At 43.8% G+C, this 22,647-nt stretch overlaps 1 protein-coding gene across 1 annotated transcript; it reads right to left on the bottom strand.

Moving 5' to 3' along the window:
• Positions 1-1,126: 1,126 nt before the first annotated feature.
• On the bottom strand, positions 1,127-22,233 carry steap2 (STEAP family member 2, metalloreductase). Its single transcript, XM_031876001.1, has 6 exons — positions 22,153-22,233; positions 17,389-17,825; positions 11,547-11,713; positions 7,365-7,892; positions 2,758-2,922; positions 1,127-2,565 (listed from the first exon to the last, which is right to left on the bottom strand). Exons 2-6 carry the CDS (start codon positions 17,777-17,779, stop codon positions 2,272-2,274), a joined length of 1,545 nt encoding a protein of 514 aa, XP_031731861.1. The 5' UTR covers positions 17,780-17,825; positions 22,153-22,233; the 3' UTR covers positions 1,127-2,271.
• Positions 22,234-22,647: the final 414 nt, after the last annotated feature.

The following is a 22,647-nucleotide window of genomic DNA, read 5'->3' as shown; positions in this document are numbered from 1 at the left end:
TGAAAATGCCCAAGGGCCAACAGTCCCTGCTGACATTATTTTAAACAATACAAGTAGCCTATACATACATTGTTATTTAATCATTTTATTTTCAATGACAGCAAATAGCAATGTAACCAAATGTAAGCAGCTATAATCACTATTTTAAAGTGATTAGTGACTCGTCTAAAACATTTAAAAAAAGGAATAACTTCAACAGAATGATTCTATACACTGTAGCTTCTTTACATTCTAATAGAATGTAAAGAAGTTACATTGTATCAGAATGTAACTTCTTTACATTCTAATAGAATGTAAAGAAGCTACAGTGTTGCTTTTTCTTCCCACAAGAACGTAATTTTGTCAGGTTGATAAAAAAAAGTCACTTTACTTCCTGACATTATTGTTACTTTACCGCAGGGGTGTCAGATAACACAAAGAACAAGCAATCTAAAAGCTAATTACATAGAAACCGATCAATATTCTCACCTCAAGACAATCTTAAATATGACTTAGTGAGGGTAATGAAAAGTTGTCTCACATTTAAGTTCAACACACATGAAACCAGCTAACGAAAAAAACTCGGTCTTCTTCTCGGGGCAAATATGTTTTCCGCTATTTTCATAACACAGTCTTTGATAAACTCACCTTTCGTAAAAGGTTTGTCATGTTTAGCAATTGCCATGGCCACTTCGTAGCTTACTTTGATGATGTTTTCATGTGAAAAGGACCGCTGCTGTGTGGCCAAGTTATCTTGGAGTTGCTTCACTTTTCTAGCACGGTCGCTCTCTGATAGCTTGTTGTAGCATTAGCATGTTTGGTCTCGTAGTGTCTCTTTACATTATATTCCTTAAACAAGGCAACAGTCTCATGACTAATTAGGCAGACACAGTTGTTTCGGTTTTCGGTGAAAAAAATATTGCGATCTCCACCTCTCCTGGAAGCGGCGGCCCTCATTATCGACTTTCCTTTTTTTACTTGCCGTAGCCATGACAGTTCAAGGGTCAGAGCCAATTTCAAACAGCCAGACAGTTACAGAGTGGTGCTGCCACCATGAGGTAAAAAGAGGAATTGCATGTTGAATTTGTATGATTTATTCATTCCGTTTTGACTGTGCTGGCGGGCCATAAATAATGCATTTTAATACAGAAGGTGCGGGCCATATAAAATCTGACCTCGGGCCGTGATTGGCCCGCGGGCCGGACTTTGGACATGCCTGATATAGCCTAAGGGGCTCACCCTGACGCTTATTGCTACCACAACTGTTTCAATAAATAAATATTATGGACTGTATGGCAGCAGCACTGGCCATTATTGGGAGTGGGGGAGAGAGGGAGACCCATCGTTATGCTGCGCTCAGGTTTCCCTAGACTGGGTGTAACATCAGGGAAAGAATGGTATATAAATAATATATACTGTATTATACTATAATAATACCTGCTGTGTGTGAAACAAAAAGAAAGAATCTAAATCAACGTCACACGGATATGATTGATTAGAGCATGCCACTGTATGAAGAGGTACAGTAATACAGACCTGGCACACAGGACACGGATAATACAAACTAGTGACTGCCTTGTAAATAAATTAGTTCTTCTTTACCATTTGCACAGTGTTCTGTGTTGTGAGCTGTAAGAATAAAAACCCGATTGAAAAGCAATTTGTATTTTATGAAATGTACCAACCTATCAACAGAAATACTGCACATAATTAAAGGGGTACTACAGCAATTTAGTATTGAACGTCCATTGGATTTAGAAAAAAAAAAAGTCCATAAATCTGTGCAGAAGAAGCCCTGATGTCAAACCTCTGGACCCTCCACTTCCAATAATGGCATTCTGGGGTGTGTTTTCATGAGACCACCCCTGCCTGTAAACACCCACATCTTTAAAAGGCTTCCTGCAAAACATCTGTATTCTCCATCCTCCTTGACATCACTATGACATCATCAGGGTTATGTTCCTGGACTTGACAAATTCAGAGCCACAGAAGACATTGTGCAAGTGTTCTAACAGACTGAGCTAGTCCATCTTAAAGTACCGATGTGTATTGTCTGCCAGAACACAAGGACAGAAATAAAGTATTGGTGGAGAATATTCCATTTTACAATTTAGATGGACAAACATAACACAACAGTCATACAAGGTCCGTAGTGATAGTGAATAGTAACAGCTAATAAGTACACAATTCACAAAAACTGTTCACAGATACAAAGTAAGAATAATATAATCATTGCTTCAATAAAACAACTAACTATGACAGCATATGTGAATACCCCAATAAAGGAGCAAATCACATGATGGTAACTCTCTCAGGTGAAACGTGGGCAGCCGAGCCCACTGGCTCCAGGCGATGGCAGCGGTAGTGACTGCTGTCCACGCCCCGGCGGATCTGGTGAAGCTTGCGGGCCACACAGGGGAGCAGCATCAGCACCTTCCCAAGTATGACACACACTGGCAGGGCCAGGGCCACTACGAAGCTGGGGGGCAGGTAGAAACGGTAGGCTTCCTCCTCAAAGGCTCGCTTCCAGCCAAACAGCAGGCCGTGGAAGGTAGCGATGAGCAGAGCGATGTAGCCCAGTGTGGACTGTAGCAAAGACGGGAAGAGTCATGATGGTACATACATACAGCAAATACTAATAATAGTACACATCTTCTTAGATTACATTTTCTGAGGATATTCATTATTAGAAGTCATAGAAAAAAAGACTCCCGTTATTACCCTAGAACTTGTGAAGTATTCTTCGGTATCTAAGTAATTCAGTGTCAGTGTTTGTACCTGTATGAAGCTGAACTCCCTCCAGTTGAGTGTGCTGTGGACAGAGGGAATGGAGGTGATGGCCAGGAGCGACAGCAGCCCAAGACTCATGATCCCAAAGGAAACGTACATCTCCACCCTCCACACCTCCTCCTCATTCCATGCATTCTCAACATTAGCATGGACCTGCCAACACAAAGGATGCTCACGATGGAATTCAACACAATCATCATCTTTCACTTTTTCTTTTATGCATGGCCAGATCAACCTGCAGAAGGTGAGCTGCTTTGCCCCTCCAGTGTTTACAGGAATACCTGCAGGTTTGCTGTGTGTTACATTGAAAGTGCAAAAGCTGAAATATTGAGGTTCTAAAACTAGATTTTTATTACCCCAAGACGTATTAATACTACCTTAAAACCCTTCTGATGTCAGTATACTGAATATTGTGCATCCGTTGTATGTATAATAAAAGTTCAATTAATAAAACTCCACAGATGTGTGCATGGACCCTGATGGACATGAGCAGCATTTGTGACAGTGCAGACTGGGTGTGCTTGTAGTGTGCTTATTTCACATGTGTAAACAGGTAGTGTGTACAGAATTTGGTTATGTATAAGTTGTGTGTACAGTTTTGAGATATTTGCCATCACTAAGGTGTATTTGCGTTTCCATTTCCTTGGATGTGGAAATATATAAACTGTATTCCTTCATTTTTATTTGATTTTTCAGGTAATATTTGCCCAAAGCCTGTCCAAAGCAGTGCAGGTGTGTAAGCTATATTGAGATCATCATGGTAAGTGATCGAAGACAGACACCCTGCCTCTTCACATTGCTCAGCTCTCAGTGACATGCAGTTATCAGATTTGAAAAAAAAGTTCAATTTGACTGCATACACTAAAATGTGATACTAGTGTATTCATAAATGAATCCATTTTGAACCTCCTGTCCATCAAATGGCTTTCTTTCTGTGAGTGAGATGAGAAGGTGGATATTAATCTCAAGTCTGTGTGTTTAGTACGGAATGGACACCGGAGGAGGAGATAGGTAGTCTTGTTTTACACAAAGACTGGACTCAGGGGAACCAGCTATCCTGGCTCTGTCCAAAGTTATACAAGACTAAGTGGTAACCTAGTACATGGCTGCACCGTCAATGGTCAATGTGCTAAATTGTGCCATATCGGAAAACAGAGACATTTAGTGTGTCTATAATGGGAATTTATGGATATTAAATGTCCATCTGCAATTTTCAGTAGTGGGCCCAGTAATATCTGTTCACTGAAGTAGAATCTCGCTTGTCATTGAGCTTTCAGTCAAATAACTGTGGGCTGCTTCAATTTTATGAATTAATCAACAATATAATCATGTTATCTTCAATAACATCCATTCCATCCATCCATTTTCCTCCGCTTATCCGGGTCAGGTCGCGGTGGCAACAGGCCAAGCAGGCTGACCCAGACTTCCCTCTCACCGGCAACATGTTCCAGCTCATTCTGGGGGATCCCGAGGCGTTCCCAGGCCAGCTGGGAGATGTAATCCCTCCAGCGTGTTCTGGGTCTTCCCCCGGGGTCTTTTCCCAGTTGGACGTGCCTGGAAAACCACCAGTGGGAGGCGTCCAGGAGGCATCCTAATTAGATGCCCGAACCACCTCAGCTGACTGGTTTCGACGCGAAGGAGTAGCGGCTCGACTCCAAGCTCCCTCCTGATGAGCTCCTTACCCTATCTCTAAGGCTGAGCCCGGCCACCCTACGGAGGAAGCTCATTTCGGCCGCTTGTAACCGCGACCTTGTCCTTTCAGTCACGACCCAGAGTTCGTGACCATAGGTGAGGGTAGGAATGTAGACCGAGTGGTAAATTGAGAGCTTTGGAGGTGCTAACTCTCATCCCCGCCGCTTCACACTCGGCTGCAAACCGCCCCAGTGAATGCTGGAGGTCACGATCCGAGGAGGCTAACAGGACCACATCATCTGCAAACAGCAGAGAGACGATCCCAAGACCCCCAAACCTGACGTTCTCCACCCCCAGGCTGCGCCTAGATATCCTGTCCATGAAAGTCACGAACAGGACCGGAGACAAAGGGCAGCCCTTGCGGAGGCCAACACCCACCGGGAACTGCTCCTACTGCAGTTGTACAGAGACCGGATCGCCCTTTGTAATGGGTCCGGCACCCCATACTCCCGCAGCACCCCCCACAAGAACCCCCGAGGGACCCGGTCGAAAGCCTTCTCCAAGTCCACAAAGTACATGTAGACTGGTTGGGCAAACTCCCAGAACCCCTCCAGTAGTCTTGCGAGGGTAAAGAGCTGGTCCACTGTTCCACGGCCGGGACGCATTGCTCCTCTTGTATCTGAGGTTCGACAAACGGTCGGAGCCTCCTTTCCAGCACCCTGGCATAAGCCTTCCCCGGGAGGCTGAGTAGTGTGATACCCCGGTAATTCGAGCACACTCTCCGGTCCCCCTTTTTGAAAATGGGAACCACCACCCCGGTCTGCCAGTCCATGGGCACTGATCCCGACCCCCATGCGACATTGAAGAGACGTGTCAGCCAGGACAGCCCAACTATGTCCAGCGCTTTCAGCATCTCAGGGCGGATCTCATCCACCCCCGGCGCCTTGCCACCAAGGAGCTTTTTGACTACCTCAGCGGCCTCTGTCAGGGATATGGGTGAGCCTCCCCCTAGATCTTCAGGCGCTGCCTCCTCTGCAGAGGACATGTTGGTCGGGTTTAGGAGTTCCTCAAAGTGCTCTTTCCACCGCCCGACGATGTCCCCTGTCCGGGTCAGCAGTCCCCCCCCCCCTGCTGAGAACAGCCTGGGGTAAGCCCTGCTTTCCCTTCCTGAGCCGTCGGATGGTTTGCCAGAACCTCCTTGAGGCCAACCGAAAGTCCTTCTCCATGGCCTCCCCGAACTCCTCCCATGCCCGAGTTTTAGCATTCGCGACCACCGTAGCTGCAGCCCTTCTGGCCTGCCGGTACCTGTCAGCTGCTTCAGGAGACCCCTGGGCCAACCAGGCCTTGAAGGTCTTCCTCTTCAGCTTGACGGCTTCCCTCACCTCCGGTGTCCACCACCGGGTTCTCGGGTTGCCGCCACGACAGGCACCGATGCCCTTCCGGCCACAGCTCCTAGCTGCCGCGTCCACAATAGAGGCTTTGAACATGGTCCATTCGGATTCCATGTCCCCAACCTCCCTCGGGATGTGTGAGAAGTTCTTCCGGAGGTGGGAGTTAAAGACCTCCCGGACAGGGTCCTCTGCCAGACGTTCCCAGTTCACCCTCACTACACGTTTGGGCTTGCCGGGTCTTTCCAACCGGTTCCCCTGCCATCTGATCCAACTCACCACCAGGTGGTGATCAGTTGACAGCTCTGCTCCTCTCTTTACCCGAGTGTCCAAGACATACGGCCGCAAATCAAATGATACGATTACAAAGTCGATCATTGATCTCCGGCCTAAGGTGTTCTGGTACCAGGTACACTTATGAGCCACCTTATGTTCGAACATGGTGTTCGTTATGGCCAAACCATGGCACGCACAGAAGTCCAATAACTAAACACCATTCGGGTTCAGATCGGGCAAGCCGTTCCTCCCAATCACCCCCCGCCAGGTTTCTCCGTCATTGCCCACGTGAGCGTTGAAGTCCCCCAGGACAACTATGGAGTCGGTAGGTGGCGCCCTTTCCAGGACCCCTCCCACCGACTCCAAGAAGGCCGGATACTCTGAACTGCCAGAGCCTTGCTCCCCGCAACCCGTAGGCGCATGGAGGCGACCCTCTCGTTCTCCGGGGAGAACTCCAACACAGCAGCGCTCAGCCGGGGGCTCGTGAGTATCCCCACTCCCGCCCGGCGCCTCTCACCCTGGGCAACTCCGGAAAAGGAAAGTAAAGGCTCTGGTCGCTATAATATATGGTAATTTAGTTATTTCTCCAGTGACAGTAATAACTGTCTTTTTAACAAGCTAGGTTAGCACACCCACAGCCTAACAGCACCTATGCAATCATTTTAATTTAGCCTACAAAACTGTATCTGTCTAGATATTAATGCGTATAGTCTTTTAGTCCCATAACAGCCATGTAAGTATTAGGAAAGAGGATCAGATGATTGATCACAGAAGTTTTTGTTTTCTTAAGTCACTTGTTTTTTGTTAGCAGCAGAATGGCCTTCTCATTTTAGAAAGAGCAACAGCCAGTGGATGAACTCCGACCAGAGCCAACAATGATGTAACTTCATCACTCACTTAGTTACAGACGTTTGCGTTCATATGACTGGTCCCCACTCTGCTGCGGTCCAGCAAACTTACACCTTCATACCAACACCTCTTAAGCTTACTGATTAACATGTCATTAACATTCTCTTTATGTTGTACACAGAGATGTAAAATTGAGAATTTGTAGGTGTAGGGAGAGTCATTAGCTGTTATTTTCTGACGAACACCAGTGTACCATCCACCTATTACTTCTGTGCAGCATCTCTACCTATAGTGCTTGTTGCCACATACAGTTTTTTTTTTGAGGCTTAATGTTTCCCAAACCTGTCAACCTCACTGTCACCTTTCATTTTGGTGAAAAAAGCCAGCTGTATGTGGGTGGACAGTCAAATGAATGAGTATCAGTGTGTGGACATGGTGCACCCCACTGACCTGCTGGTAGGCAGTGTTGAGCAGCAGATACCTCTCAGACCTCCTCATGGGCAGACAGAGGCTGTAGACAACATGGACAGCAGCCAGGAAAAAGCTGAGGAGACCCAGCTGTTTCCGGCTCTGCAGCCAGCCCTCCAGCCAGTGTGGGAAATGCCTGTACTTGGTACCATAGTAGAGCTGGTGGGCGGCTGCCAGCTGGCCTGCCAAGTACACCAGGGCCAAGAGAGTAATGGCAACAGTGGGCAGCGTCCTGTTCACCATCTCTATGGGGATCTTGTAGAAGTCACTCTGCTTGTATTTCACATATGGGTGGATGATATCTCGTACAAAAGAGTAAGCAAAAAAGAAGATGGAGAGGGCTACGGCAGCAAGGACGGGGCCCTTCCAGCCAGGAAATAACTGTATGGGAATGTTCTCAATATCCCGCGAGGAAGACAGGGTGCCCATATCCACCGGCAGGAAGTTGAGCTGGCGGGCTAATTCCATAATCTGCTGTCGAGCCTCCACCGAATCGCTGCAGATAAACACCTACACAGAGAGGAAGATGGGTTAGACACACAGTGAAGACAACCAGGAAGGATGGTGAGCACAGAGAGGTGAGGACACCTGCCGCTGGAAATAGTCCCCAGCAAATGCACTTAGTCCTCCTGTTTGAGTGACGGTTGCAAAAAAACTTGTGTCTGGCTGTTTTAGGAAATTACTGAACTATTTTCAAAAACAAAACTATATATCTGTGAACTGTTTTTAAAGATGCAGGTCTACAGTAAGACACAATAACAAGTGGCTGGTTGTGCCCTTGCATGGGATTTGTTGACAAGAAGATAAATATAGACTAATTCATATAAAAGCCTCGCAGCAGTTTAATATGTGCTCTCCCTGTATATGCAATCTTATTTCCTTCATTCAACCTTAATTCTCTTAACACTGGTGGTATAAATGTATTGTTTAGTTTCAGTTACTATTACTGTACGTCATGTCTTCTCTTGAGGATATCTGAAAACAAGTTGGTTTGTGTTTGCTCCCCTTTGTCACAGAACTGTGAACCGTTAAACAAGTAAAAAAGATCTACCCTACTTCACTTGTATTAAGAGTCCTGGATAGGTAAAACACCAGCATTGCACAAGACAATGAGCAGGGGAACTCCTTGTTACCAGTTCCTAGGTGTTGACCTGCTCACCAGCACTGCCCTCTGGGATTGATGTGACTGTGCAGACTGCCTTCCTGTTGCCATGCTGTAAGTTAGCTCCTGCCTCAAGTAAAGTGTCCCTTCGTCTTCCTACCTGTATGCCTTGTCAATATTTGTCTGTATATGTCTGTACATATCATCTGTCACTGTCAATATAAATCCTCTACGCTGTTTATACACTATATAGACATCCTTACATGTACATACTGTACATAGTCATCCAGTCCATGCATCTCTAACTATCCATGTATCTATTCAGTATTTATTTCTTGGCTCTATTTGCATTGTTTACAATGTACAGAACACTTGACTTGGATATAGATGTTTCATTTTTTATTTCATTGTTTTCACTACTTGTGTACATAACAGTTCTGTCTATTCTGTCCTCCACAACCTTGCCCCTTCATACCTTTCGGACCTCCTGTACCATCACACTTCCAACCGCAACCTCAGATCTGCCGACACCAACCTCCTTACCCCCCCTACTCTGTCCAAGCATCGGACCTGGGGGGACAGGGCCTTCTCCGTTGCTGCCCCCTCCCTCTGGAACTCCCTGCCCCAACACCTCAGACATTCTTCGTCACTCGCCACTTTCAAAACTGCACTTAAAACTCACCTAGTCAAATCTGCTTTTAACCTCTAAAGTCAGTCATGTACGTTTTTCTTTCTTTCTTTTCATGTTTATTTTATTTTTTTTCTTACTGTTATGTCGTATATTTTGTTCTTATTATAAATGCTTCTATTGTTTCTGTTTTTAACATGTAAAGTGTCTTTGAGTGCCTTTTAAAGCGCTATATAAATAAAATGTATTATTATTATTATTCTTTACCTTTATCCATCCAGCTTTGTTGTCCTTGTCCCTGACTGTTATCTGTATTTCTTTGTAAAAACATTGAGAGAGATGCAACTTGGCCAGTGAAGCTCATTCTGATTCTTTGTTGCTGGAATTCTCAGACAGTGACTCCCTGAGGGCTGTAGACCCCCTGGTTGAGAGCCACTGATCTAAAGGAAGGATGGGACTTTAAAGTTGGCCTCACCTGTTCATTACACCAGCAAAGACATTGTAACAAGACATTGTAATGATAGCAGGAGTTCTCCATGAAACCCATGCATTTCATTTTAGGTCGAAGAAGCTTCGTAATTGCAGGACTGAAGTTGTGCCCTGCAGTTTTATAATCCAAACCATGGATAAGGAAGCTGACTGGCTGGGGGATTATTTGAGAAGTTTTCCTATCGCTAGGAGCTCTATTATTGTGACTTTCCTGTATAGGAATTAATTTGCTCTGGAAAGGCTCACAAAGCTTTTTTTTTTTTTTTTTGATAATAATGCCTAAATCATAACAGTATTAATGTGTCAGAGAGCACGCAAGGCAGTCGCATAGTACTGTCACTGTCTCCGTCACATACAGAATGTCGGCTGCCATCTCTCCCATCAACAGAAGACATGGAGCCGATCAAGTCATGATGTCTTGTAGCCTTAGTTGAAGGCTGTTCCACTTATTTCCAAAGAATAGACTTGTTTAAACTTCTACTGAAACAAAATGTATTAAAAGACAGGGGTGTACTATGAAGCATGTCCAACAGAGCCAGGATTTATTTGCGCTCGACAAAACCTAAAAGCCCAATCAGAGATAACGGGTATCATGACAACGGTTATCTGTCGTTGTTAAGCAGGTTTTCTTCATCAGACTCTGTGCGGGTTCCCCATCATTTGAGTCTTCTACCTCACAAAATGGACCCATCATGTACCACCGACTTCAGTCAAGAGGATACTTATGAATAATATCAAAAAATTGTATCGCTAAATATAACGCTGTTTCAGCAGATAAGGCAAGAGAGGAATGCTTGATGCCTTCTGTTTATTTCTACCTTGACAGCTGCTCATTCTCTGGCTCTTAAACTCAAACTTTATATTACATGGTCATATACATACAAGTACTTACATGAAATTTGACCTCTGCATTTAACCCATCCTCAGCACCTATAGGAGCTGTGAGCTGCTGTGAAGTGCCCGGCAAGTAACTTGGGGTTCAGCATCTCACTCAAGGACACGTGGCCAGTAGGAGCCTGGGATCAAACCGCCGACCATGTGGTTGAAGGACATTACTATCTACGATTTTAAAGAAGGTTTCTTTTATAACCAGCATGGACAATTGGCCAGAGAACACTACAAACATATTCAGCAATTCACTCGGAGCAAGAACCATCAGCTGAATGCATGTTCCCCTGGCAAAACCATGCAACGCGATGCAGACAGTTTTGCACGACTGTAATTGCACGTCTTCGTTCTGTGGCTTATTAATGCCCGGCTCAACAAGTTTGCATACATAACAATGTTTTCTCAGCTGACAATCTATATTGCTCATAGAGAATATGGTGATGAAAAGCCAACTATTCTCTGAACACTCCTCCCCCTGAACAGAACCTCCTCTGGAGCAGGTTAGGTGTGCAGAATAAGAAATCATGGCGATCTAGCCAGGTTAAAAGAGAGCCATCTTTGTGACATTAAAGCATTCTTAACATACTGGATAACCCACTCATCCCTCCTCATAGTGCACCCCTCTGACAACCGCGACTCCTGACACTTCCCGTTCTCTGGAGTCAGATGTAAATGAGCTCCTTGATCTTTCTCCAGTTGTCCACTGACTCCTGGTGCATGACATTTGACCTCTTCCCAGTAGATGCTGAGAGTGGTTTTGGTCTGGTGTTCAAAGACAGCTGAAGTTGTCTCTGTTTATCCACTCACTTGTCCTGGGGTCCTTGAAGTCAGTGGACGTCCAGAGAAAGATCAGGGAGGACATTCACATCAACAGGGATCATCTTTGAACAGAGACAACCAGCTGTTCTCATGTGACTGACGATCCATACTTATGTGACTTGATGATTGCAGACCCGTCTCAGATAGATAAAGTGAAAAAGCCACTGAAATATCCAGAAGAAGCTTGTAAGTGGACCTTGATTTGTTTTTTCAAAGAGTAGAACATGAGTGATTGTACCTGTGTGCTGGCGTCTTTGGGGCAGCTCTGCTGCATTGCCCAGGCTGAGATTACATTGAAGCCTTTGACCGCAATGGAGCCTGGCAGCAGTGAAGCCAGATACTCAGCGTTAGACTCTGGATACTGGTTCACCCTCCTGTTGTTACTCACATCCACCAGGATCTTGCCTGCAGAACAACAAGACAAAATCATGATCTCTCTAGTTAAAGACATTCATATATACTAAACTGTCAGCTGCACAATATACCTTACTCAACTATTTGGGATTGTATGAGTGAACTATGTGCAATGCTAGATAGTATAACCCTCCTTGGCGTTGCCTCTGACTTTAACTGTTAACTGTTTTACTGTTTTTGTCGGCAGCATGTAGTATGAATTATAGTGCATCATTGCATATGTATGAGGTGCTTCAATGCAGTCACTCTAGTCATAATTATTACTATTTTGCATCTTATTGAGGATCTAGACTGAAGTTCAAAACCTATTCTGCCTACAATAATTTGCAATGTAGGTCTAAGTATTGTGTACTTTTGTTATATTATGGTGTCTGCAAGACTTCAACAGTCTGAGGTACTCAAATCCTCCAGAATAAGTCTTTTTGTGTCACTATTTCTCTGCTGCAGCTCAGCAAAAATACATAAATAAGCAACTTTGTTCCTAAAAAAGTGTATTTGGAAGATACTCAGTAATTTGTATGCCTCAGACTGCTGATGATCTTCAACTGAACTTTATAATGTGGATATTGTCCCTTATTTCTCACATTGAAATCATACTGCAAAGGGATCCCTTAATGGACAGAAGGAGAGATTAAGGAGGCCAAAACATCTTTCAATACGGCATGTGGGTATTAAGATAAACTTCAAAAGAACCTTTTCTTTAATATAGAGCAAACTCATTATAGTGTAGTCTATGCTTCAGTGTTATCAAGTGGTTTACCAGTCTATTAGACTACCTTGTCTATTAAACATACTACTTTCCTTCAGTCAGCCATTGCTTTGCTGTTTTGTGTATAGAGGTATTATTGGAGCAACACAACTGAGCACCTGTGACAGTGGAATTTGTAGTTGTAGGAAATAGTCACACATGTGTATCAATAAATGTGAAGTCACAGAAAAATGTTACACAACAGTTACACCTTCTCAAATTCTTCATTGCAGGTGTACAAATCCTTCTGTACTGCAGTGAATATGGTGCAAAACACATTCACACACCGTGTCAAAAAAAGTGAAGTTGTGGACAAAGGAAAACACAAGTCAATCATTACAGGTGCTTGAATCTGCCGCTAAGAGCCTCAAATGCTGCTTTTTCGCTCACAAATGAGTGATTTGTGTACCTGTAGAGTTAGGGGCAGGCGTTCCTTTCTGGCATATAATAATAACAATAATACATTTTATTATATAGCACTTTAAAAGGCACTCAAAGACACTTTACATGGTAAAAACAGAAACAATAAAAGCAATTATAATGAGAACAAAATAGATGACATCATAACAGTAAGGAACAACACGAAAAAAAAGAAAAAAGAAACATACATAACTAGCTTCACAGGTTAAAAGCAGATTTAAATAGATGAGTTTTGAAAGTGGCGAGTGACGGAGAATGTCTGAGGTGATGGGGGAGGGAGTTCCAGAGGGAGGGGGCAGAAAGAGAAGGCCCTGTCCCCCAGGTCCGATGCTTGGACAGAGTAGGGTGGGGGGGTAAGGATCCTTAACCTTAACCTCGAGGTTGGCATCGGCGGATCTGAGGTTGCGGGTGGGAGTGTGTCGATGCAGGAGGCCCGAAAGGTATGAAGGGGCGAGGTTGTGAAGGGTGATGAGGGTGATTATATGTGATGAGAATAATCTTGAACTGGATTATTTGCTGTATGGGGATCCAGTGGAGGTTTTGAAGGACTGGGGTGATGTGGTCTCTGGTGGGGGAGTGGGAGAGCAGATGGGCTGCTGAGTTCTGGATGTATTGTAGTTTGTTGATGATTTTGATGGATGAGCTATACATGATGTTGTTGCAGTAGTCCAGTCGAGAGGTGATGAATGCGTGGATGAGTGTTTCAGCGGCAAATAGATTGAATAGAAATAGATTGAAAGCCAATCGTTGCAAAGTAATATCAGGTCTTTGTCTGGTTAGGCTAATTGTACTAAGCATTTTTTTTTTTTACATTGTCTCATTTTGAATTTCCTCAAATGGAAGGATGACGATGAAGAAGGCACACTTCTGTCAGAGGGAGCAACTTTTTATTTTAAGATTTTTTTATCCACTTGTTAGCGCTAAGAATTACTGAATTCATGGCAAATATAGCAACAGCAATCACAATCAGATTTAAAGGCCAAATGCGTACACATGTTGCTCTCCATGTACAAACACCACAGAAATAGACACGTGGGGGAAAAAAGAGCAATAGGGGATGGAACCAAATGCAGGTAGACACCGGAGCAGAAGGATATTCAACAGTGATTTTGATAAAGAATAGACCAAAACAAAATTTGCAAAGGCGAGTCCAAAAGGGAGTAACTATAAAATCCAGTCCAGTCTGGTTTGTTCCAGACGGGAACAACGGAACCACAAAGCTGCAGAATGAGGGGGGCCGGACAGGGGCGAAGCAGGGAACCCCAGACCCATGGCCTGGGGGCAAGGCAGACAGGCAGAACCGGACAACCAGGCTGGACAATCAGGCTGACTGAGCTGCTCCGGGGGACAGGCAAGAGGACGACCAGGCTGACTGGGATGCTCCATAGGACGGGAATGAGGACGACCAGGCCGGCTGGGTTGGCCTGGAGGTCGGGGCTCTGGAGACTGGGTTTTTGGGGTTCGGGGCTCTGGAGACAGGGTCTATGGGGGTCAGAGCACTGGAGACTGGAGTTCTGTATCGGCAGCAGCTGGAACAGGGGTTTGATGCAGCCCATCTGGATCAGGAACCGAGAGAAGCTGCGGCCGAGCGGGATTAAGAACTGGGGAACACTGTGGCCCAGCTGGAATAGGAACCAGAGATCGATGCGGTCAAGCAGGAACAGAAGCAAAAGAACCGCCGACAGGAATCGTGGAGCGGGAGTCGGACAAGGAACTGACGAGTCGTTTCTTGTATACATATTCTTGTATTTTCATAATTTTTTCATAGGCTGTCATTGCTTCTGCAATTGCTCACAATTATCGTATTGTAATCAGTGACGTCATGCACATCGTATATCAAAGGGGTATCAGATCCATCGCATTAGGAGTGATGTATGATTCATTAAAAGTGGCATGTCATGGAGACTTACTGCTGAGCCAAATCTATATAATTTCATGCCTGTTATTCCAGTCCACTAGCCACGTAGTCTAAGCTCAGACTGTTGCTATTCAGGTCACTGCTGACCGTTAGCCATTGCTGGCTAGAGCCTATACATTGCACACAGGGCATTGCTGTCCTCAAGCCATTGTAGGCTAAGCTAATAAAAGTAGATCTCGTAGTTGCTCTGGTCAGTGCTGATCTAGTCAGTGCAGCGCTTTTGTTGCTGTCTTCTCATTCATGGTATGCCCTTAACACTGAGTCTACTCTGACAGCAAGGACGGCCGCTGACAACTCGAGTCAGGGAATAGTTACAGCCTTCAGTGGTGTCACTCTGGCTTTACCGAGCAGAAAGGTGACATGGATGTGTTTTTCTTGATTGAACATCCGGATGTATGTTACAGTTCCGTACCCACTTTCGCTGGCATCAGCAAAGTGATGTAGTTGGGCATGGTGAGAGTCCAACTTGAATCTGAAAGAGTAACCCTCCACGCACCACTGCAGACCCAGACCCGAACTCTCTCCACTGGAAGTTTGTCTCGGTCCAAATCCAACTCTTTTAAATCCTTGGCCCTCTGATCCTCTGCAATGGCGTGCAAAACAACACGTGTGCTGCTGATCCATTGCTCCAAGTTGAAGTTCCCCTTCCGACACAGAGTAATGATTTCTTTTATCATCCGGATAGCATCAAACAGTCATCCACTTAGAAATTATGCTTGACAGATTGTGCCACTTCAGTCGCAAACTGGTTATCAGCAGCAGTTTTCGTCAATGCATAGCTTGCACAACTGGGCGATGACTAGTGGTGTAACTGATCACGGATCGATCCGTTTTACAGTTTAATCAGTTTAATCCTACGTTGGCGGAGACGCACAAGCGCACTGGCTCGGTTTCCTCTCTACAGCGTTTCACAGCGCGAGTAAAGGTGACCGCACCTTTGACAAGAATGCCCAGAAACTCCACAGATGTTCAAAGAAAAGTAAGTCCACTGGAGTTGTGTCCCTGATGTTTATGAGCTCATCTCTGGTGAAAGAGCTCCGGGTATCACAGCAGAAAACTGAATTTACAATAAAAACAATACAAAACAATGCGCACGAACACACCGAGGTCTCTCGACGCCCCACAAATCTCTGCCCTTAAAGCACCACTGTCCTGATACAAACGGGCCATTCCCACAGCTGTTGATACCTTGGGAGCGTTAGTTCCAATGAACAAGTCCACGCTTGCCTTTATGCTTGGGATGTGTACTTTTGATTAATACGGCCATTTAGTGAGGTCTTCAGGTGTCACCATGTTATCAGCAGTGTCTGGCATTGTCATCTGTGTTAGAACATCTGGTAAAGTATAAAAGTCATCGCTGTCCAGACCAGATACCTCCAAACCACTCAAGGTGTAAGTTTCCTGCCCCATTGTTTGCAACAAGTAGTTGGTTCTTTTGCCTAATGTTAAGCTTCTGCATTAAATGTTCTGAGCAGAACGTGGCTGAACTACCAGGATCCAGGAAGGCATATATTTTGATAATGTGGTTAACCTCAAATTGAAGCCTACAAATCTTAGGATTCTTTTTTTAAATGACAAATGAGGAAGTGTTCTTTACCATAAAGTACCTAAAATATAATGGTATAGATCACAATCTGTTATAACAGACTATATACTGGTGACCTACCTGGACCTGTATCGCAGGTCTGGACAGGTCCTGCTCAGGACCCACAATGTCGCATTGTTCTGTAGAGAGAAGAATATGACAGTTTAAATACCAATGGGACAGCTCCAGCTGCCTGATTCACATGGCAAATAATCGTGCTAACAAAAGCTATCAGAATCAGAATCAGCTTTATTTGTTTTTACGTTGCTCTCAACGTACATACACAGAAATTACAAATAAAACAAGGACAACAAAAGCTATCATCGCATTCACTTAATTTACATATCTAACAGAACTGGTACAGTCAGGCACACATGTTTGTTTGCAGACGTGTGCACACATACACACACAAACACACACAGTAACGTTACACGAACAGTTAGGTTCCTTGGCTAGAAATCATAATAGATAATATAAGATACAACTATGTTAGAAATAGCAAGTGACACAACGTAACACAACACGTCTAGTAGCCTACAGCACAGACAACATATATGATCAATACTTACACGTTATTCATCTTGTAGGGATCCAGTAAGTTAGCTGATGAATGTATGTGCTGCTGTTTAAAGACAAAAAAGCGACCCGCCCACGTCCACTTTTGCTCCACATTTCAGAGATATGTGATGCAAAAAGGAGAGCACACGAAAAAGCAGCATTTGAGGCTCGTAGCGGCAAATTCAAGCACCTGTAGTTGTTGTTTGTGATAGAAAAATATCCAAGAAAAAAAGCTTTTCTTTTCCACAACTGTACATTTCTTGACACGGTGTCTGAATGTGTTTTGCACCATATTCACTGCAGTAACTGTAGCAAAAATGTGAGCGTGTGAGTTTCTTAATTTGTCATTTTTAGAAAAGGATGCATTTGAGTCACGACTTGACTGGTGTAAAAGTGAAGAGACAGTTAGTGTTCTCAGTGTGATGCATGTTATTTACCCTCCAGTAGATGCTTGAGGTCCCAAAGGACCGAGTAATGCTCACGGCGGATTGCCAGGAACACGATGCTGGCCTTCCCCACAGCGTCTTCATGGTGTGTCACATCCACCACATGAGGAAAAAACTGGGCCGCCAGTTTGGGATGGCGGCTGCCCACCACCACATGGAAGCCAGAGCGCAGCAGGCGGATGGTCAAGCACTTGGAGAAGTCACCTGAGCCCAGGATGGCCACTGTGGACTGGGCAGGCAGACAGACAGTCTCTGGGTCTCCAACTCTGCTCTTTGTGCCGTTGGGCAGGAAACAAGCCTGCGTGTGTCGGAGGTGGTGGGAGGATGGGGCCGTGAGGAACAAGGGGCTCCTGCTGCCGCCCAGCATAGAGATGGAGTCCATCCTTCACTACTTCTGTGGTTGTCTACTTAGGAGGATTTCAGTGGGTCTGAGGGACGGAAGAGGACAGGAAAAGAGGGGATTGGTTTTCTTGCAGTCCCACATATCATTACAGATAGACAGAAATAAAACATCACAGCAGATTATGATGAGAGCTACACATGCTCAGATTTGATGTCTTTAATCAAAAAATGAAACTTCAACCCTGGTCTAAACAGATTAATATCAGTCTAATAGAGTGATGCAGGAATGAGTCATAAAAGCAGGAAATGAGTTGCCCTCCAAGTTCCCTTGTCTCGAAGTCAAAGTGTCTTTTGAGAGGGTTTTTGGTTAGATGCATTAAATAGGGTCTGTGGATAACACAAGCTTAAGACATTTTCAAGTTTGGTTTTACGATTTAAAATATGTCAGTAAATAATAGATTTAAAAGTCTTGAAGTTACCATATTGTAAAAGTGTGATTTTCATATCGGGTTTATATAAAGCAGGTCTAATATCTATACTTTCACAGTATAGATATTGTAATGCTCAATCCATGGAGAAATACACACAGCCCGTATTCAGAAACTGTGCCTTTAAAACAAGCCGTCAGGTTTTCCATACAGTTGTGATGTAACAACTATACAATATACATCAGGGGTCACTAATAGAAGGTCCGGACCCAGACGCCGTTGTATCTGGACCCTGAACATATAACCGAGAGATAATTGACAATTATTACATTTTGAAAGAGCACTTCTATTTTAAGCGGCGCAGCTTTTCTAGCCTTTACGGCACTCGTTCAGCAGCGCATGAAACACACCGACCAATTACATGCGTTGTAAATCACATCACGTGATGATACTCAGCCAATCCAATATGTTTATTCCGATTTACACACACGGGGGAGACGGGCGAAAGGCTGAGTAGTTGGAGAACAATACGTGAGTCAGAGAAGTTATTTCCAAAAAGAGAAATGTGGACAGCGAAACCAGAGAGATCAGAGTCTTTAACCAAGAATGAACAGACTTTTAAATGTTAATTCTTCCCACAGGCAGTTTAAAACCAGTATGTCTCATATGTTCAGAGACCGTGACGATTATTAAAAGCAGTGAATGAAGCACCGCTACGAGACAAAGCACAAATCTTTTTAGCAAATGTACTATAGTAACTAATTCCAGCAACTAGCCACTCGGCTGGGTGCGGGAGAAGACCATGTTTCTTACTCGCTTCAATAAAGAGATTCCAGGCTCTTTCACTTTTGGGTCTTTCGTTTAATTAGAATTTCGGTTTACAAATGATGATATGAAAAGATGACTGACTTATCTTCCTGGTGTCTCTCTGGTATGTGCGATCTCCCCATCACCCATGTCTCATTACCTCTCTGTTGCACCTGTGCCCCATAATACAAATTATCTGCCACACTAATCCACACTGCCACCTGTGGCCAACCTGAGGTAGGCTCCCTCTATAAACAGATATAATACACAGGCATAACTAATGGCTCCTACACGTACCCACTCACATCCGAAATGAAGTCACAGATAATAAACAATCTAAGAGCTCAATATGATCACAATCCTAAAACACATTAATTCACTGTCCAACAATGATGTTAACAGAGAGGAATATAGCTGAAACAAGTGGTTTAATAAAACAGATTAAGTCCCTGAACACAACTTTCTCTTTTTAGAAGATGAGAAAATAATAATATGGTGGCTTTTTTGGTTGACATCACTTCACACCTTAATTTAAAGCTGCAGGACAATTCAGTGAAATTACTTTTTCTAAGATGAAGTCCTTTATTTTAAGATGCACATTTTTCAAAAGCTTTCTGTTATGTAATTTATTCTTTGATCCAGTCCTTATTTTACTTAAAATGAGAGAACATTTATTTATCAATAGCGTATGTATTATTTATAATTCATCGAGTTCAATTTGAAAACTAAATATTGTAGAGACATTATTCAATTGAACGTTCTTTATTTGATTTGACAGTCAGTTGTTGTCTACATACAGACGTTAATACAACTGTTGGCTAATTCAATATATATGGGACTAATTCATAGCGCAAGTTAGACATTACTGTGATGTTCCGGACCTTTGCGTGAGGAAATTCTCTCTATATGGACCTCACTGAACTTTAATTGAATACCCCTGATAAACACAAACCACTTAATTTACAGTTGCAGTGTATGTGAAGGACATCAGCTGACAAGAAGTAAACATGGACCCAAGCTGTCGCCTAGCCATGCATTTCCATTGAAACGCACTAAAACGGAGCGTTTCAGACAGACAGCGAATATGGGTAAATTCAGACGTATGAGAAAAACAAAGAGTTTTTTAAATATGAAAGCATGTAAACATGTTCTAGTAGAAACTCAAAATGCAAGTATGAATCTGGAAATGAGCACAATAGGTCTACTTTAAAAAAAGGCGGTTGCTAAAAAGTGGGTAAATGAAACCATAAAACGTCATCACGCTGACTAGTCCGGCTTCACAACTCATGCTCGTGTGAACTTGGTGTAGTTAATTTATAGCCTGACGATAGCTTTTTACTTCTCCTACTGGAGAGCAATTCATGTTTTGTTCCTTTATAGTTTATGTGTGTGGACTTCACAATAGTTGTGCAGAACTAAATACACATTAATAAGAAAAGGAAACTCCTCCGTTTTGTGTCCATCCTCCTCAAAGCCTCAAACCGTGACTTCAGACGGCTGATAACGCCTCTCACTAGTCGCTCCAATAACAGCTGCTAGTAAAGACAACAAGGTCAGCAACGCCTGTAATCAGTTCTCCATGTTGAATTAACCTGGTAGTCGATCGGTAATCAAGGCTGTTGTTGTTTGTGATTTTCTGGGAAAGGGTCACGTGATAGGGGCGTGACAAATCAGGGAAGGACACGTCGTGAACGCTAAGGACCAACCAAGTAGCGAACACTGGTGTCTACGTCATCGTTTCTAAACTTATGCATTTACGCCGTCCACACTATGAGGTAACCCCGGAGTTTTCAAACTTATCCGACATCTGGAGCGTTTTCAAACGCATCCGTTTTCTAGTGCTCTGAAACTCCGGCGTAGTGTGGACGCTCAGGGTAAACATAGCAAAACATATGTGTTTTCAAATGGAAACATAGTAGTGTGGACATGGCCTAAGAGCTTTGTCATGATGATGTCATAGTGATGTCTTTGGGTTATCTCAGCTTGAGCGTGGACTTGGAGACCACACATTTAGAGCAGAAACCAAAACTGGAGGTGTGTTGTTTGGTGTTGATGTTTACCAGGCATGGAGGGTCTAATAAAAAGATGCCATTGGCTGCATTATGCGAAATGTAGGATCCAGTGTTTCAGTAGCTTTACCTGTGATCGGCACTAAAACCCAGGACATCTCTGCCTTTAAACCATTCTTAACTATCATCGCTGCTTGAGCTGATGCTTACAATGTTAGCAGAATGTGCTTTGGCAGCATTAGAATGCACATAAAACGTGTTAAACTAATTCAATCGTTATAATAATGAACATTATTCAAATAAATAACAATTTTTCAAAAAAGGAAAAGGACCGGAGTGCTCAGACGTTCAAACCAGTGTAATGAAGGTTCTCTATGGAAGGAGACACTAGGAAGGTTCAAGGCACTCTTCTAGCCTTTAATCAGACAGACTGTCTATGTTGTTAGTTCTTCACAATGAATAGACGTCTGATTAAAGGCTAGAGGACTGCCTCAGACCTTCTTTCTTTTTAGAAATCATTATTTTTGATCAAAGTATTTTAGCAGAGGGGGTTCCACAATGTAAGGGAGGTAACCAGACACATTTGTAAGGTGTGGCCAGTGTTGTTAACTGACAAACAACACTGAGAGTTCAACCTTGACCTTGGAAACAGCAACTGACAAAGACCATCTCACCACAAGGTCCACTCAGTTCTAGAGCTTGACGTGTTTTTGAAAGTAAAAACATTGGCACTACTTTCTGATAAGGCCTTGCTCATGAAGGGTTGATAACTAGAGTGGTTTTATTTTTGGTTAATAAAACAGTTACTAATGCTGTATAGATCAGTTATATGACACCAATAATTACACATGTTGGGTTGCCAGGTTGCAAAGTGAAAACAGGCGGGTCCTACAGCTATCCATCATCTGCTGAAGCAGCTCGGTAAAAGCCGATCAGATATCCGTCCACCGGGAGAAGCTGCGTCTTCCTATGACCTTCTGTCTGCAGAGACGTGTGTTGTGAAGGACACGGCCGTGTGTGTGCACAGCCTGAGTGCACCTGTAGCGCTGCAGCACGGCCAACACACACCACACAGCTAACTGATGACAACACACACGCACACACGCATGTCTGACTCAGCCCACAGTGAAAGCACATACAGTGTGTATGTGTGATGGTATGATACCGACCTGTCATCGAGCTTCACGCAGACCAGCTGCTAGCTGCATCCTCCTCCTCCTGATGCTCTCTACCTCCTGTCTGCACATATGCTGCGTTCACGTCCCGTGGGGAAGATCGGAGATAGCAGCTTCCGTCTTAAAATAACGTGTGTATAGTTTTTGCATAACCAGCAGTGGCGGCTGGTGGAAATTTTTCTAGGTCGGGCTGTGCCACATCCAATCAATTTCAGCAAACATCCCAGTATGATTTAATGCAAAAAAATTAAGGTATCAAACACGCATTACTACTTTGCAGTTAAATATTTATTCCAACATGAAAAAAGCAGTAAATAACACTTTGACAAACACGTCAGGACATCATATTTTTCTCACCCTCACAGGCAATTCAGTATAATATAATAATATATATATCATATAATAATATTCACTATAATATAAAACACACACACACACACACACACACACACACACACACACACACACACACACACACACACACATGCA

This window comes from Anarrhichthys ocellatus, unplaced genomic scaffold (genome assembly GCF_004355925.1).
Source record: "Anarrhichthys ocellatus isolate YVR2014 unplaced genomic scaffold, GSC_Weel_1.0 scaffold101, whole genome shotgun sequence".
In the NCBI taxonomy this organism is placed as follows: Eukaryota; Metazoa; Chordata; class Actinopteri; order Perciformes; family Anarhichadidae; genus Anarrhichthys; species Anarrhichthys ocellatus.
This window is presented reverse-complemented; position numbering and strand designations above follow the sequence as displayed.

Coding starts and splice junctions, on each gene's coding strand:
- steap2 (XM_031876001.1), bottom strand. CDS start 17,779: ATGGACTCCATCTCTATGCTGGGCGGCAGCAGGAGCCCCTTGTTCCTC. Junction 7,893..11,546: donor CCAAAGACGCCAGCACACAG/GTACAATCACTC, acceptor CTCTCTGTGTAG/GTGTTTATCTGCAGCGATTC. Junction 2,566..2,757: donor GGGAGTTCAGCTTCATACAG/GTACAAACACTG, acceptor TCTTTGCTACAG/TCCACACTGGGCTACATCGC.